The sequence below is a fragment of the Hyla sarda genome, chromosome 1, assembly GCF_029499605.1.
Source record: "Hyla sarda isolate aHylSar1 chromosome 1, aHylSar1.hap1, whole genome shotgun sequence".
Classification (NCBI taxonomy): Eukaryota; Metazoa; Chordata; class Amphibia; order Anura; family Hylidae; genus Hyla; species Hyla sarda.
The window spans coordinates 242925719-242943572 of record NC_079189.1 but is presented as its reverse complement, the minus strand read 5'-3'; the positions used below and the strand labels follow the sequence as shown (position 1 = coordinate 242943572).

General features: G+C 43.0%; 1 protein-coding gene across 1 annotated transcript in view; it reads right to left on the bottom strand.

The window, feature by feature from the left end:
- LOC130357522 (low-density lipoprotein receptor-related protein 2-like) overlaps nucleotides 1-17854 on the bottom strand; it is an 88440-nt gene that overhangs the window by 37335 nt on the left and 33251 nt on the right. The window contains exons 17-21 of the mRNA XM_056560249.1: nucleotides 16955-17128; nucleotides 16109-16324; nucleotides 2503-2738; nucleotides 1556-1685; nucleotides 722-900 (exon numbers count right to left, since the gene is read on the bottom strand). Of these exons, the coding sequence (XP_056416224.1) occupies nucleotides 722-900; nucleotides 1556-1685; nucleotides 2503-2738; nucleotides 16109-16324; nucleotides 16955-17128 (935 nt within the window). The remainder of the gene's footprint in view (nucleotides 1-721; nucleotides 901-1555; nucleotides 1686-2502; nucleotides 2739-16108; nucleotides 16325-16954; nucleotides 17129-17854) is intronic.

Genomic DNA, 17854 nt, shown 5'->3' with positions numbered 1-17854 from the left:
TGGTCATCTTGAGGTACTGATTCATTATTTTTTTTAAATTCCACGATTTTAAAATATAGCCATAAATTGCTATGACCTATCCTAACTTTATTTTATATTTATTGCATTTTTAACATTTGCAATGTCCAACAAGTCACAACAGTGTTTTTTCCCTGTTCCATATGCACCTTTTTCCGGTTCCCTGGAAGTTGTCAATTTTTTATGTATAAATTTAAGTCTCTTAACTAATTTGTATACCTGATGAAGATCCCTGTCCGTGATCGAAACAAGTTACAAATAAAGTAATAATGGTCATAAATCCTGAGAACCAGCGCCTTCTTCAGAGAAACACTTTTTCCTACCCATCTACCTCCACTGGTCTGACGTCACACCGGGAAGTTCCTCGTGGCAGTGGTCCTGCCGTTCTCTCTCCAGATGCTACTGTAGATGTTGTCACTAGGGGCGCACCTCTCGTTTTTTCACCTCTTATATAGTAATAAGCTATTTGGCAGAGCCTTTGTGCCCAGATGTACAGCGAACAGAGTGTTGTGGCTGTGCTATTGCAGCTTAGTCCCCATTCAGATCAATAGTTAATCAGCTGGAATGGGGGTGTTTGCAGCTCACTGATCAGATATTGATGGCTTATTATAAGGCTAGGACATCAACTACAGCATCCTGGAAATCCCCTTTAACTTTAAGATTCCCTACATGACTTAATGGGCCTATATTCTGACACACTTACTGGACCAAGTGGCGAGCTATAGCAGGAATGAGCACATCCTTCTTCACATGGTACACCACATTGCCCTCCTTCATCCGAACCATCTAAGCAGTCATCTTTTCCATCACAAACTACATCAGTAGGAATACACTCCAAGTCCTTACATTTGTACTGGTGACTATTGCATTTTTTGGGCTCACCTGACGAATTAAAACAAAAATAAAAAAAAGGCAATTGCTATATTGAAATTCTAGTTTTACAGGGTCATTTCTGAGACAAAGTAAACAAGATACTGGAGTAAGTGCAAAAATGCACACGTTTTAAAACTATTCATTTTATATAATAAAACAGAAAACCATCTATTGTTCAGAACCTAAAGTTACTGGTGATGGGAGCAACAATGTGGTACAACATTTCCCTTAGATTGAGGACAGAAGCAGGGAAGTTGGCTGTGCCGGATACATTTTACAAACTCTGCCATTTCCAGATTACCTAGCCAGATATCATACCCTGTATCTCCAGAACATGACTGAATTCAGGCGTGTTACACCCCCCCCCCCTTGTAATCTTGTTCACCAGCAGCACTATAACCCCTTTTATTGGGTTTAGTGCGGATGAACACGCTGTCGGTTTCTCGTTAATATAGTTATGTTCTTGCTATATCTGTCATTGAGGAAACAACCTTGCAATTGCTTCAACACATAAAGTATTTGTAATAGGAAATGTTTCCCAGTATTTTTTTGATCCATTGTACAGCCAATAAGACCCAAATAACTATATATTTCCTAATTTTTCACCACCACATGGGACTTTACTGTTCGACAGTTCATTTGGAATGAAAAGTAAGCTAGTTACATCCAACTTCATCACTGCCATCTCTGCAGTCCTCCTTTCCATCACATCTCCAGAAAGATGGGATACATTGATCTTCACTTGCACAAGCCCATTGGTTTTTCTCACAAGGTACCTTCTCCAATTTACAGTCCTAAAACAGAAAAGAAAAAACAGGAGGAATGATTACTTATAAAAAGCCAATTCATTTTTGTTTTAGCTTTAATATCGCCATGCATAGAACTGTCCTGGTATATGCCCTGCATGATCTTTACAGCCAGGGCCTTACTCTCCATTGACTGAAGACTGCAGACTACTCCGAGCATGCTCAACATGCAGTCACTGCCCATGTGACACAAAAGCCTTTATGGGTGGCTATTAGGACATTGACATATGTTGGGGTTTAAGGCACTCATCTGACACATTTATGGCATCCTGTAGGATATGCCATGAGTGATTTATACACATCCTACAGAAGTGTTTCTTTTTAATAAAAAACTTGGGCTGTTTCAGCTCCCTGACCACCTCCAGCTACCAAAAAGAGGCCCTGGATCATTGGGGTCCCAGAGTTGGCCTTGTGAATTTGCCACATTGTGCACATGGGATGGTTTGATGCCCTTTACTTTATAAATCTCCCTCAGAGGTTTAAAACATGTAGAAGAGTGGCACAGTTGCCCATAGCAACCAATCACATTGCTTATTTAAGGTATTAAAGGCCTCTGAATGATAGCAGTAAGCAGACTTTCCCTCCACACATTTCTTTCTAGGTTTTAAGAGTTAAAGTTGCAATCAGATTGCATATCCATTTTAATAGTTTTAGGCTTTCCAGCTAGCTTCACATAGGACTAAAGATAAAAATCGATACGGGGTACCTGTACCTTATGGAGAGCCAGGAGTACAACACACCCGTTTACCCGTATTTTAACAAAAAAAGTGGGTAAAAACACTGATGCAAGTATGCATCAACCTACCTTTTCATCACTTCCATCCTTGCAGTCTTTGGCATCATCACATTTCCATACTTCCAGGATACATTCTCCACTGTGACACCTGAAATCCCCACTTTGGCAGTGCACAGGTTTAGCAATTGTGCAGTTTGCTTCATCTGAATGATCATCACAGTCATTGTCTCCATCACAGCGCATGCTATATGGAATACATTGTCCATCTGTGCATTTGAACTTGCCAGGGCTACATTCCTTAGGCCCTAAAAGCAAAGATTCAATTTACCAGTGTGATTGGGATGCCTTCACATTAAAATCAATCTTGTGCTTTCCATTTGCTGTCTTAAGATACTGGATTCTATGCCTGTTACTTTTATAGATGCTTGAGTTCCGTGCAGGAGATTTAGACGTTAGAATGGAAAGTTAAAATAAAATATGGCTGCATAAATATTACAGATAAAGCATGTCCTTGTATATTTCAGCACTGCACTGAGGCACTACTAGACAGCTAATCAATGCATATACTTCAATACTACAGGTATTTTACCATTAAAATGCCCACTCTGGACAAGTAATGCAGCCATCCACTCATTTTACAAACCTGTAGCAATGCATGTTCAACATGGTTTCAAGTAACAATTTTCCAGGAAAAACTATTGCATGTTGAATATCTTGTAACCTAGGGACAAGAAACCTAGAGTACAAAAGGAACAGTCCGCCATTCTTACAGAGACCAAAGAAGAGCCATCCCACTGGTTACTACAAAACACACTAACCAATGCCAAGATAACACTGCAACACCCGAGTACCACACCAGTGCACAGAAAAAACAAAGGGTTGAAATATGTAGTTGTGGTAAAGGGTGTGATGCAAAGGGCAGATGGAATTACCCTAGGTGCAGATGGCATTAACCCCCTTGTATTCGAGACGCCAGGGCATGGTTTATCCTCGATACCACCCGAAGGTATACCGCTAGATCCTGGGCTAGGCATGGGGGCAATAATGACTCCGACACCAAGTTACGGATAACGATAGCTTTACTGAGGGTAGACAGATGGTAAAGTCTATACAGTTCAGCCAGGCCCATGAGGTGACCAGTGACTCAGACCTTAAGGGCTTGCTGGAACTTTTAGTAGATTGGGTCATTTTAATGCAGGCCACATTGACTTGACTGATAATACTGAGACTGTGGCTTACTTGTGGCTGTAGACTGGACTTGAGGCCTCCTATGACTCTGGACACACTCCAGGACTCAACTTTACCTCAAAGACTTAAAGAGCTAGCTCCACCCAGGGCTTATAGGGGGGGGGGGGGGGGGAGAGACTAGCAGGAAGTCCATAGGTCACCCCTGGGATCACCTGGTCACTGGTACCTCCTGGGTAATAATCACATGACAAGTCACATGTAACAGTCTTAAAGTGACAATGCATTCTGAACACATTACATGGTATAATACATTAGAAACATTTACATGGGGGGACAGATGCAAGGAGGTACAGGGGACACTAGGGAGGCGGCCTGACAGGGCAGCAAGGGTGCGGGGTAACACCTCCCGTACTAGGCTACCACAGTGGTGCTGTCATTACTGAGGAAACAATTCGCGGCTTTCCACCTCATAACAGCACCAGTGGACAGAAATAAAGAAGGACTTGCACGAGATAACCTTAGGGACCTTATGGCTAAAAGACAGAGCCAACATCCAGTCTGTAGTGACAGAAGTAAAGTATGCAGAGACAGCCAATTGGCCACTGAGCAATTGCATCCTCTTGGGCTGACCAAGTTTGCAGATCGAATGAACCCTGATATCAAGAGGAAATTTAAGGCCAGCAGGCTTTCTGTCTTATGTTTGGAATAGAAATAGAACCTCCTTTGGCCTTCTCTCCTCTGTTTGGACCAGAAGTTTGTACAAAAAAAAAAAAAAAAAAAAAAAAAAAAAGTCTCAAATCTCAGACATGCCTCTTAACAGCCAGCAAAATACTACATCTTGGGAGAACTGAAAAAAGTAAACAAAAGGCTTTGTAAGGCCCCAAAATTCTGAGAAGGGTTCAAGCATGTCAGAGCTGCCAGCTCCCCTACTCTATGTGCTGAAGTGATAGCAACTAGCAGGGCAGTTTTCAGTACTAAATTCTTGAAAGAAATGGAAGTTGGCTCAAAAGTTTCTCTACATAATTAGTTGAGGACCACAGTAAAATCCTGAAGGAAGAGTTTTGATGACTTCACCCAAATATAGTCTCTTAACTAACCTGAAAAACCTTCCTATCCAAAGAGATCCACTAACGTATGGCTAAACAAGGCTCCCAAAGCAAACTCCCGAACCTTTAGAGTTTCTGTCTAACCCTTTTTCTAAGCCTTTTTTGCAGAAAATAAATAGACAATATTGAGAAAATGTATTCCAAATCTGAAAATAATAAGTTTTGGCTATGACCGGTTTTCTGCTGCCTGCAGTGTGGAATTGACAGCATTGGATAACCCTTTTACTAAGTGTCAGCTTTTTATATGTCAGGCAATTAGATGTAGGTGGCGTGCATCCACATGATATACTGGGCCTTGAGATGGGTCCAGGAGGACCCACAAGTTCAAAACACAGTAGTATCATGCTCTGCGTGACCAAAAGAGCAACCAGGATGACCTTTGCTTCGTCCTCTTTCTTGAACCCTGTCTGCTGGGGAAAGTGGTGTCTTGTGGGAAAAAGGTCTGAGGCTTCCCCATAAGGCCCGGATTCAGGTGGTACTCTAATAGAAGCACACAACAGATAATCCGCTCTTACATTCAACTCTCCCTTCAGGTAAACTGCATAAATGGATATTTGCTAGGTCTCCATTGAAGACCTGCTCCTACTGTCTGAAGAGCCTGAAGAACTTGTAAACAGTTCTTTTTCATTTGAAGATTGACATTGAACTTCCTCTTCCCAAGCACCCAGGAAGTTCTTAGATCCCATGTGAACACCAACCTCAAGGACTGGCATCAGTAGAGGCTGCTAAGGGCTGATGAACTCTCCAATCCAGCCCTCTGGTCAAATGGTTTTTATCCTACCACCAACTTAAGTAACTACTTCTGGGGACAGATCGATCCTTCAGTTCAAGTCTGATTGAGAACCATCCCACGCTCCAAAGAGTTTTATCTGCATTTAATTGAGCCCAAGGTACTGCAGGTATAGCTGAAGTGAAAAGTCCAAGAAAAGGACATACTATTCCTAATTGTTAGAGACCATGAGGAAACTTCTAAAGGACCTTATATTGATACATCAGTCCACTGTCCCTACAAAAAGTTTTTCCACCTGCCTTATTTGTCTCTGCAAGAAAATAAAAGGGACGGTTCCGGAAGATTTATCAAGCTATTTGGACAGCTTTTTTGGCTGTGATTTGTCGCAGTTCTTAAGCAGTCACTGATTTCTGATTTGGCACACCAGAAAATGCTCAGTCTATTTCAGTAAATTTTTAAGCTGGAAAGTGCAGTGGTCACAAATTCACCAACTGCAGCCTTTCAAGTTTTTGCACATTTTGGGCACAAATGCCTTTCCAAAAATAAAAATCTAAGCAATCCCAGACCACACTAAGTGCCGTGCAGTCAGATTTTTTTTCAGTTTGAGCTTATTTTAACAAAGGCAGTGACACCAAAACCATTGCAAATAAACCCCCCCCCCCCCAAAGTTAACTTGACACAATAAGTTGAAAATCACCCCCCCTTGGGCTGTCAAGGGGGACTGAAACAAAAAAAATATATACAAGATTAAGAACCTCTGCTGTAGAGCATCTGTGAAGGTGCCATTAAGTAACATCACAGAGGCTCTAGGTAATGGCAGCCCTTTGTGTAAAATATTTTACATTTCAATCATTAAATATGTGATGTCCCAGTACAGGATATAGTCCCATACAGTGCTTGAGCCCTGTCTGTTTGAGTCCCTCTGTGTCCTAGGGGCTCCCCCATAGTGTTATATGTATAAAGGACCTTTGAGTTAGTCACATGATAATGTGGTCACATGTTCAATTCACATGTTTGTTACCCAGAGAGCACCAGCTAACCAGGTGACCTATGGGCTCCTTGCTCAGCCCCCCCCCCCTTTATAAGAGGGGGAGTTATTACAATCTCTCTACCACATTTTCTGCTGAGGTCAAGTTCAGTCCAGACAGAGCCAGTGTCCAGCACACCTGTAGGCCTCAAGCCTAACCTACAGCCACATGCCAGTAAGTCAAGTCATTTCTGTCTGCTGTCATTCAAGTCAAGTCCATTATAGTCAGCGTGGCTGTGCTAAAGTCTCTCAGTCAAAGTCACTGCAAGCTCCCCTGTGTTACTGGCCACCTCTCTGGTGATCCAGGCCTAGCTGTAAAGACTTACCATCTGTCTACCTCAGTAAAGCTACTGTTAACCCTAACCTGGTCTTTGATTATTGCCCTGCCTAACCTAGGGATAGTGGAACTACCTTCGGGTGGTTACTTAGGAAAACCATGCCCTGGTGTCACGAACATTTAGGGTTAACAACATCTGCCCCATACACCTCATCGCACCCACGTGGCACACCACAAATAAAATGTAATATAACATTTTTATGTATTAACAGATGTGACATTCCCTTTAGAGCAGCTGTAATCTTTCCTCACCATCTCCTGTACAGACGTCAGAAATTAGGGGACCTCGCAGTAATCCCTCTGCCTATACACTCTGCACAATTAGGCTTGTCGTAATAGCTAGACTAGATTTATAAGTGCTACATTAGTTATTCACCTTTTAGTCACTTTCTTGACCACCTCATCCTATTAAATTAACCAAAGCTACAATCAGGATACTCCATAATATAAATTGGCACACTCAGTTGACCCTTCAGTGCTGTGCTTGGGTTTGTGGCAGAAGGCTTGACTGTCTTTGCTTTTGAACTCAGTCATTGGATTAGTACCCCCCGGAAACTCTTAGCTAGATTGCTATTAAGCACACTTAAACCCTTTAGTACTAGCGGAGTAAATTTATGGCAATGCTAAGCGACACTTCGCGCCGTATATTTACGGTGCTGCATTCCGTGATCACCTTAGGTGGCGGCGGGTCTGGAGGCAGCGGCAGCTCCAGCAGTGTGAATGGACTCTGGAGACAACAGCAGGAGGAGAGTCCTGTGTGCCTCCTGCTGTTGCATTAGTACAACTCCCAGAATGCACAGTTAATGACATGCTGGGAGTCGTCATACAACTTCAACTCCCAGCATACCCTTTGGCTGTCCATGCATGCTGGGAGTTGTAGTTATGCAACAGATGGTGGCACTTTTTTGCCTCCAGCTGTTGCATAACTACAACTCCCAGCATGTGCGTAAAGTCAAATGGCATGCTGTGAGTTATAGTTGTGTGCCTCCAGCTTATGCATAACTACAACTCCCAAAATGCCCTTTAGCAGTCCATGCTGGAAGTTAGGCAACAGTTTAGGGCCTTTTTTCAAGCAAAAAGTGCGTCTCCAGCATAACTACAACTCCCAGCATGCACAGAACCAAAGGGCATGCTTGGAGTTGTTCTCCAATAGCTGCATGCGAATAAATACAACAACCAGCATGCCTTTGACTGCCCGTGCATGCTGGGAGTTGTAGTTATGCAATAGCTGGAGGCACATTTTTTGATTGAAAAGTGCCTCTAGCGGTTGCATAACTACAATTTCCAGCATGTGCGAACAGCCAAAGGGCATGCTGGGAGTTGTAGTTATGCAACAGCTAGAGGCACTTTTTAATCAAGTGTGCCTCCAGCTATTGCATAACTACAACTGTCAGCATGCACTGTCAAAAGGCATGCTGGTTGTTTTAGTTCTCCAATAGCTGGATGCATATAACTACAACTCCAAGCATGTCCCCCATAAAAATGAAAAAGGCCTCGTATGCCACTGTTTCCAAAACAGAGCCTCCAGCTGGTGCAAAATAACTCCCAGCATTGCCGAACAGTCATTCACTGGCCGGGCATGCTGGGAGTTGTGCTGTTGTAACAGCCGGAGGCACCCCGTTTGGAAAACCCTGCAGTAGGGTATGCAAATCCCTTAGTCTCTCTCACTCCGGAGTCCTGTCATATTTCAAGGCAACAGTTTAGTGCCACATATGGGGCATTTCTGTACTCTGGAGAAATTGTGTTACAAATTTTTTTTTTTTGGGGGGGGGGGGGCTTTTTCTCCTTTCATCTCTTATGAAAATGTTATTTATGGGGCAATTAAAAAAATTTAATTTTTTACACTAACATTCTGGTGTAGTCCAACTTTTTTCATAGGGGATAAAAGACCCCCAACATTTGTAAAATTTCCGAGTACGGAAATACCCCATACGGACATAAAATGCTCTGTGGGCGCATAACATGGCTCAGGAGTGAGAGCACCATGCACATTTGAGGCCTAAATTGGTCATTTGCACATCTGAGTTGCCATCCCTGTGGAAAAAAAATAAATCCACGTGACCCCATTTTGGAAACTACACCCTTGAAGGAATGTAATAAGGGGTGCAGTGTGCATTTCCACCCCACGGGTATCTGACAGATTTTTTTAAACAGGGGTCCGTGAAAATGAAAAAATTTAATTTGCACAGTCCACTGTTCCAAAAGTCTGTCAAATGCCAGTGGGGTTTAATTTTCTCCTTTTAGCCCTTGCAAAAATGACAACAAAAAAAAAATGGGGCTACAAGATAAAATAAAATGGAGATTGAGTTGTTTTCTCCTCTACTTTGCTGCTATTCCTGTGAAACACTTAAAGGGTTAAGCTTTTGGAATGTCATTTTGAATACTTTAATGGGTGGAGTTTCAATAATTGGTTCATTTATGGGGGATTTCTCACAGAAAGGCCCCTCAAATCCACCTCAAACTGAAAAATTCAGATTTATGAAAAGTTTGAAAATTGCTGCTATACCGTATTTATCGGCATATAACACACTGGTGTATAACACGCACCCTCATTTTAACAGGAAAATTTGAGTAAAAAAATAAATAAATGTAAATTAAATCACTTTGAAGATCTGAACTTAATGTAACATCATTCCCCCCATTTGCCACATAATTTTCCTGCACCTCAGTCTGCCCCCCCTTGTGCCACATCATTCCTTCCCCTTTATCAACCCCTGTGCTACAACACGCCCCCCATCCCCCTGTGGCTCATCATTTACCTCGTGCCTCATTTGCCCCTATGATTTGTGATTCCCCTGTGCCTCATTTCCCCTTAGTGATCTCCCTGTGCCACATTTTCCCTTAGTGATCTCCCTGTGCCTCATTTCCTTTTAGTGATCCCCCTGTGCTTCTGTGATTCTCCCCCCCCCCCCAGATTATCTGTGTCTTATGATTGTCCTCCCTCTTTCACCTTGATTTCTCCCCTGCTTTTTTAAAATTTTATTTGACCTCGTCTGGATTGAAAGTATACCGAGTGACGATCCCTGCCAGCTCCTCTTCTGCGCTGCATCAGGTCACTTTTACCCACTGCAGCTGCAGGGAATGATGAGTGCCGTCCCTGACGTCACACAGAAGAGCCGGCAGGGATCGTCACTCGGCACACTTTGAATGCTTTACTGGCCACGCAGCCCCGAAAGACCCGCAGCCTGAATCTGAGCCTGCCAGAGCACGGCCAGGTGAGGTTAAATTTACAAATAAGCAGGGGAGAAAAGCCGGGGAAAAGGGGGAGGACAATGATAGGTGTAATCCGCGCTGCAGCCGCTGGTCACTGTTTTAAAGTGGCCGCCGCCGAGCTGCTGATCTTTTAACAAGCAGCCAGGGCTGCAGCCACTTTCAATCAGTGACCGGCAGATTTATCGGCGTATAACACGCAGGCAGGGTTTCTGCCTATAATTGTAGTTTTAAAAGTGCGTGTTATACGCCGATAAATACGGTACTTTGAAGCCCTCTAATGTCTTCAAAAAGTTTTTTTTTTTTAAATGTCTATTTTATGATGCCAAACATAATTTGGCATGTCCATTTCTTACAAGCAGTGTTTCAAAATGAGAAAAAATGCAAAGTGTGGCATCCCGGTACTGTATTTCATATTGTACCTTTGTAGAGGTCCCTATAGTCAGAGTCCCTAGGAGCTTCGGGGTCCCCCTTTAGTTATCCCCTCGTCACCCCTCAGTTCGTTCATATTTGTATAGACATTCATATAAACATAAGAGTAAATATGTATATATTCAATTGCCTACCTGTTCAGCGTGGCAGGACCTGCGGGTCATGTGATTAGGTTCAGAACTCTATGGTTTTCTAAAGGACCTTTGGTGGTTTTAGTCACGTGTCCACCCACAATGCAATGGTGACAGTTATGGACCAATCCAAAACGGCAAGCCCCTGCCCATATAAGGGAGCAGCGGCCATTACTCGCTCTCTTGGGTTGCCGATTCTGGATGAGGTAGGACCTCCGCAACTTTCAAGCACGTTTACTAAGCCAAAGCCTTGCAGCCTCGGCCTATATCAAAGCGGTTATACTAAGCAATTCCCCGCTACTCTCCGCAAGATCACTGGACCTAAAAGCACCCCTAAATCCAGCAGATCTATGCTACAAAGTCTCTGAGAAGCCAAATTGCCAAGACCTGCTCAAGATCAAGAAAGTAAGCCCAAATTGCGGGCACCAAAGACCGAACCTAGGCCCTCTCGGAGCAATGAGAGTTTTCCTCCTGCACAGGTACCAACATATGTACCAAGGCCCTCTTCAGATGTGGAGAGTGCCTGCTTACAGGATACCGACAAAAGTGCTTTGGCCCACTCCTGGCATGGAGATGGTGCTAAAACCTTATGCATCAACCTGGATCCAGACCAGTAAGCCCCTGGTCACTTTGAATCCCACTGTTACCCATTCTACTCTCATCAATGTGGTGTGGGAGAGTTACATTAGCTCCCAGCCAGCCCCTGATGTTGGAAGGGCTAGGGGTCTACAGGAGACACAAGAAGAGTTCGGAAGAATGTTTTCTGAAGGACTGTAAAGTAATGACTTGCTTTTCTTTGGTAACCACTTTTGTTTTTCAGTAACCAAGTTCAAGAAAATTGTGCCTAGCAGGACTATGCTAAGACTGTTCCAGTTCCAAGTTCAGCAACGTAACCATAAAGCTTTGTGCCTGACCATCAGGTCAAGAGACTCCTAGCCAGTAGGAGGTTCCTAAGTTTTGTGCCCGGCTGATTTGGAGCAGCCGTGAAACAGATTCCTAGTGTAGGTGGACTGCAGATCCTTACACGTCCGTTTGTGTATATATATCCCTTATTTATGAGAATTTCTTGCAAAAAATTGCACTTATCAGGTGTATGCGCCTGAACCTTGGAATGTTAATGTGTAGATCTGTATAATAAAAATGTATATGGTTCTTGTACTCAGAAATAGCTTTGTGTCTGTGTACATAAAAAAAAGTCAGTGTTGTACACGAAAAATGTCCGCTAGAAGCTATAATTCTTGTATACAGGTACATACAAATGTATAAAAATACTAAAAAGGTGTTTTAGTAGTTGCTAGATAGGTGACTCTCCCGGCTCCTCCAAGAGTAGCATTCCAGTCGCCAATCGCTAGCACCTGTCATCAAATACAACTAACCTTAAGATAGCAAGACTAACTATTAAGCAGTACTTTCACACGTAGTATCTTAAACTGCTCACTTAAATGTACTACCTTAGTCTCACTCAAGAAACACTTTAGGAATTGTAGCCTATTGACGTCCAATTCCTGCCACTGTTAGTAATCCTTTTCTCTTTTTATTATGTGTGTGAGATGCTCTACCTGGCCAGTAGGTGCTCTTGCGAGCTAAAAAGTGAAAAACTTATTTCTATAAGGTAACCTAGGTAAGGTTATACTGTTGTGTACTAGGGGTAAGTAGCGTGTAGCCGATAGACCCTAGTAGCTAACTTTATTGTAGAGAGCCTCAGGCAGGTCAATATACCCTTCTGTGTACTAACAGGTGACTCCTCGAGGCAAAAGAAAATGTGGTGAGATTTCAAAAAGGTCTAGACAGCTTGAGACTAAAGGTTATAAAGAGCTGTCTATAACCATCTAGTGAGCTTCATAAATATCAAGAGAACTGCATAAATGTCTGGTTAGCCTCAAGTGTATAGAGAGCTATAAAAATGTCTAATGAGCTAGAAACTAAAGGTTAGATAGCTTCATCAATGTATAGTAAGCTTCAAAATGTCTTGATAACTTCATAATTGTCTAGTCAGGGTGCTAGTCAGAGTAACAAGTATAAAAGGTGTTTAAAGGAGAACTACGGGATTGAAAAATGTATCCCCTATCCTAAGGATAGGGGATAAGTTTCAGATCGCGGGGGGGGGGGTCCGACCACTGTTGCCCCCCCGCAATCTCCTGTACGGGGCCCCGGCTGTCTGGTTAGAGAGGGCGTGCTGACCACCGCACGAAGCAGCGGCCGACACGCCCCCTCCATACACTGCTATGGGAGAGCCGAAAATTGCTGAAGGCAGCACTTCGGCTCTCCCATAGCAGTAAATGGAGGGCGCGCGTCAGCCGCCGCCTCGTGCGGTGGTCGACCCTCGCGCTCTATGCAGAGAGCTGCGGTCCCATACGGGAGATCGGGGGGGCCCAGGCGGTCGGACCCCCGCGACCCGAAACGTATCCCCTATCCTTAGGATAGGGGATACATTTTTCAATCCCGTAGTTCTCCTTTAACCTCTTAAGGACCAAGGGCGTACAGGAACGCCCTTGGTCCTGCTCTCCTGATATAACGTGGGGTTACACAGTAACCCCGCGTCATATCGCGGCGGGCCCGGCGTCATAGTGAAGCCGGGACCCGCCTCTAATAGCGAAACCGAAAGTGGCCGGCTAGCTCAGTCTGGCTGTTCGGGATAGCCGCGGCTGACAGGACAGCGGGAGGGCCCCTTCCTGCCTCCTCGCTGTCCGATCACCGAATGACTGCTCAGTGCCTGAGATCCAGGCCTGAGCAGTCATGTGGCAGAATCGTTGCAAAAAAAAAATTAAAAAAAAAAAAGGGAATAAAGATCATTTAACTCCTCCCCTATTAAAAGTTTGAATCACCCCCTTTTAAAATAAAATAAAAATAAAAACATGTGGTATCACCGCGTGCGGAAATGTCCGAATTATAAAAATATATCATTAATTAAACCGCTCGGTCAATGGCGTGCGCGCAAAAAAATTCCAAAGTCCAAAATAGTGCATTTTTGGTCACTTTTTATATCATTTAAAAATGAATAAAAAGCGATCAATAAGTCCCATCAATGCAAAAATGGTACCGTTAAACTTCAGATCACTGCGCAAAAAATGAGCCCTCGAACCGCCCCGTACACGGAAAAATAAAAAAAAGTTATAGGGGGTCAGAAGATGACAATTTTAAACGTATTAATTTTCCTGCATGTAGTTATGATTTTTTCCAGAAGTCCGACAAAATCAAACATATATAAGTAGGGTATCATTTTAATCGTATGGACCTACAGAATAAAGAAAAGGTGTCATTTTTACCGAAAAATGTACTACGTAGAAACGGAAGCCCCCCAAAAGTTACAAAACTGCGTTTTTTTCTTCAATTTTGTCGCACAATGATTTTTTTTTCAGTTTCACCGTAGATTTTTGGGCAAAATGACTGACATTACAAAGTAGAATTGGTGGCACAAAAAATAAGCCATCATATGGATTTTTAGGTGCAAAATTGAAAGAGTTATGATTTTTTTTAAAGGCAAGGAGCAAAAAACGAAAATGCAAAAAACGGAAAAACCCCCAGTCCTTAAGGGGTTAATGTTTACTCAGATTTTGTCAGGATGTATAGAATGTATCGATCATGCCTTGCGGCCTCGGCCTATATCAAAGCGGTTATACTAAGCAATTCCCCGCTACTCTCCGCAGGATCACTGGACCTAAACGCACCCCTAAATCCAGCAGATCTATGCTACAAAGTCTGAGAAGCCAAATTGCCAAGACCTGCTCAAGATCAAGAAAGCCCAAATTGCGGGCACCAAAGACCTCGGCCTATATCAAAGTGGTTATAGTAAGCAATTCCCCCCAAGATCACTGGACATAAACGCACCCCTAAATCCAGCGGATCTATGCTACAAAATCTCTGAGAAGCCAAATTGAGCTTATCTGATCCCATCCAACTGTCAGTCGCTGCTCAGCTATATCTATAGAGACTGTTCTCTGGACTGTTACTATGGCTGCATGTACAGAAATTTCTTCAGTAAAAGTTTCTTCAAGTTTTCAGTTAACAGTGGTTGTGGACAATCCTTTATACTACATTCACCTATTGCTCTTGGGAAGGGTGGCGATAGGCCTATCAGGATTACAGTATTTAACCTCACCCTGGCGTCACGAGTGAAAAGGGTTAACAGCACCCTTTATTATTCTGAACAGCAACACCCTAACTACCCTACACCCCACAAGCCTTTATTCCCCCAAGTTTACCACAAAATTTTCCACATTTCATGAAATTTTTAATTTTTCACCCCCCAAATTTTTTTTTTTTACCACTAACAAAGTAGACTATCGTGACAATCTATGAAACAAATTCATAAGTTAATGCATGCCAGAGTTATTAATGCATAAAGTGACCGGTCAGATTTGCAAAAACGGCTGCTCCCTTAAGGTCAAAATGGGCTGCGTCCGTACAGGATTAATGGAGGCAGAGCAGCAGCAAAATACCTCTTTTTATACATTCTACTGTAAAGAACCAGCAACCTCCTCCTAACTGCCATAGCTCTGCCTCCAACATCACTGCGGCCATCTGGCTTCCCACGTGAGTACACAGAGGCCACCCGGACCTTCCCTGCAGCATGCATTATCAGCTTACCAGTTGCTTCTCCCTCCCTGGCCAGAGGTATGTGACCCGGGCAGAACTGTGGCAATTGCCCAAATGCCGAGCAGGCTTTGGCATTAGCAGAATACAGGGAGAGCCGAGGGGGCAGGAGATTCAAACTAAGAGCATGCAAAACTACACCACTGAGGGTGCTCTTGGCTTCCCATCTCTCAACAGTAATATCCTAATGTTTCACCCTGGCATTTCTAGACCTGAGCCTACTCCCAGGAAACCACTGAGGCAATGGATGAGGGCTCTTCCTTTTGTACTCTGGTTTCCTGATCCTGGGGAAGAGTCCATGGAAAGGTATAGAAACAGTTTTTACCCCCAGTCTCTTATGCAATACTGTACAGTATGATGAGGCGGAAGTCAGTACTGTATACACACTGTATACGCCGACTTCTGCCCCATAAACTTAAGTATGACCTCAACATCAGCCCCTTATAGTGCCCCTATATGCTCCTTAAATACCAACATCACCCCTTGCCCATTTCATGGGATCAGGAACCAATTACCAGTTTTCCCATAGAGTTAGGAGTCAACATACAATGGTCCTCCCAGAAATTATTAATATTGTTGAGGGATCACTTTTAAAAAGTGTAGTTTCTTATGCCTTTCAATCCAGTCGAGGGAAATTTTTTTTTGCAATTATACTGTCAGTAAACACTATATTTATGGGGATAGACCATTGAGCCAGGATTTACAAATTTGGCGTCTGGAAGGAATTCCCTCCCCCCTCCCCTAAAGATACATTAAGAGAATGGAGAATTTAGCCATAGGTGTCTAATGCAGACAGGCTTTTTACAGAAAGGTTGACCATTTATCAAACCGTTCTGAAAACAAGAATAGAGTCTCATAAGTATAGTGTCATTCTATCTTCTGTAAGAAAAAAAAAAAAAAAAAACAAACATATTGTCTTACCACAGCCTTGCTCATCCGACTCATCAAGGCAGTCTGGTTTTCCATCACATACAGAGCTCTGAGGAAGACAACGATTGTTCCTGTCACACCAGAAGGCGCAGCTTTCTGATGGGCTCCAGCAATTTTGCTCATCAGAACCATCAGAACAATCAGGCACACCATCACAGCGATGTCTATCCTCTATACATTTTGTACCAGTTACACATCGAAAAGTGCCTTGAGAGGAAAAAAGAAAAATTAAGAAGCTGAATTCTCTGGCATGCATAGTGCTATGGTCACATCTGTGGCAGAGCTCCGTACAGGGGTGCAGACTCACCTACTCAAAATAGCAGGCTTTGAGTGAAGGAAAAGATGAAAGCCAGACCGGCCATGAACAGACTGACTTTTAATGGAGCTCTGACTTAGATGTGAGCTTAGCCCAAGTCATTTTCTTAAGAGCAGTAATTATTTTTTACATTGGACACTTAAGTTACAAGGTGAAGGTCTGCAAACAAGCCTGGCAAATTTCCAGTGCTATATGCAAACAAAAAGGCTAGGTTTTGATAAATTTGGCACCCAGCCATCCCACTTTCAGGATGCAGGTGCATACCAGAAAGACTTCCTATATTTAGCAGTCCATAGAAGTTACAGTGTATAATGTCCTACATTGAGTGTTTTTTGCCATTAGAACAATTATGAGACTAAGTATCAAAAAATTATATATGGGTACACAACTGCATAGCACTACCACCTATAATTATGTTTTGTATTTACATATTCAAGTGCAGTACGGGATTAGGTCCACCCACCTCTCACTTTCATAAGACTGAAGAGCAATGCAAACATAATTCAGCAACCTTTTCTTACCTTCATTTCCACAAAGTTTTGTGCAGTTCTCCTCATCAGACTCATCAAAGCAATCCTTCTCACCATCACAAAAATATTCCGTAGACACACATTCCTTTCCATCCCGACATGGAAGAAAGGCCCATTGACAAGTTAAAGTCTCTGAAGCAGCATTTTCTTGCAAAGGGGTATCGCCTGTCAGACAATTTATAAACCAGGTGTAACTGAGAAACCACACAGATATACAAAGACAATAAAAAGGCAAATAATGAAGGCTATCTTGTTTACATTAAAACTAAAATTGCCTTTAACAAAAAGGGAAGAGGGGGAAAAAAAAAAAGTTAGTCAAAATTTGTTCTCCCTGGCCAGTCTGCCTCGACTCCATGGTCAGGACTGAAAGAAAGATCAGTCTATTTCTGTGCCTAGACTTATGCAGAAAAATGTGCAGATCTCTTGACGGGCCAGCGAGGCACAATGCGCCTGCTTCCCAATTAACTCACGATCAAAGTTGTGAAACCTGGTGCAAAGAAAAGTAACGCTTTAAGTAGTGCTCAAGAACAGGCAGTTGCTTTTACCCATATTTTGTCTTTTACAACGGCTCTAAGCTGTGGAAAAAAAATTGTAAATATGTTGGCATTTTTCAAACTCCAGACTCTGATTGGAAACCGGAAGGGGGCAGAGGCAGTCAGGGTAAGAAGGGGGGCCAAGGGTAACCGTGTGGGATAAAAGACATGGAGACAGTAAAAATAAGGTTTATTTTGTGGAAGCGAGGAGCCTAAAATGTTTACAGGATTCTGTGAAGACTAGTTGTGACTGGGAGAAGTCTTCAAGATGCCCCAGGCCAGATGGGTAAGAAAAGTAAACGTTCATGACAAACAATGAGGACATCACCTGTAAGTCACTGAATTTAACTGATCCCTT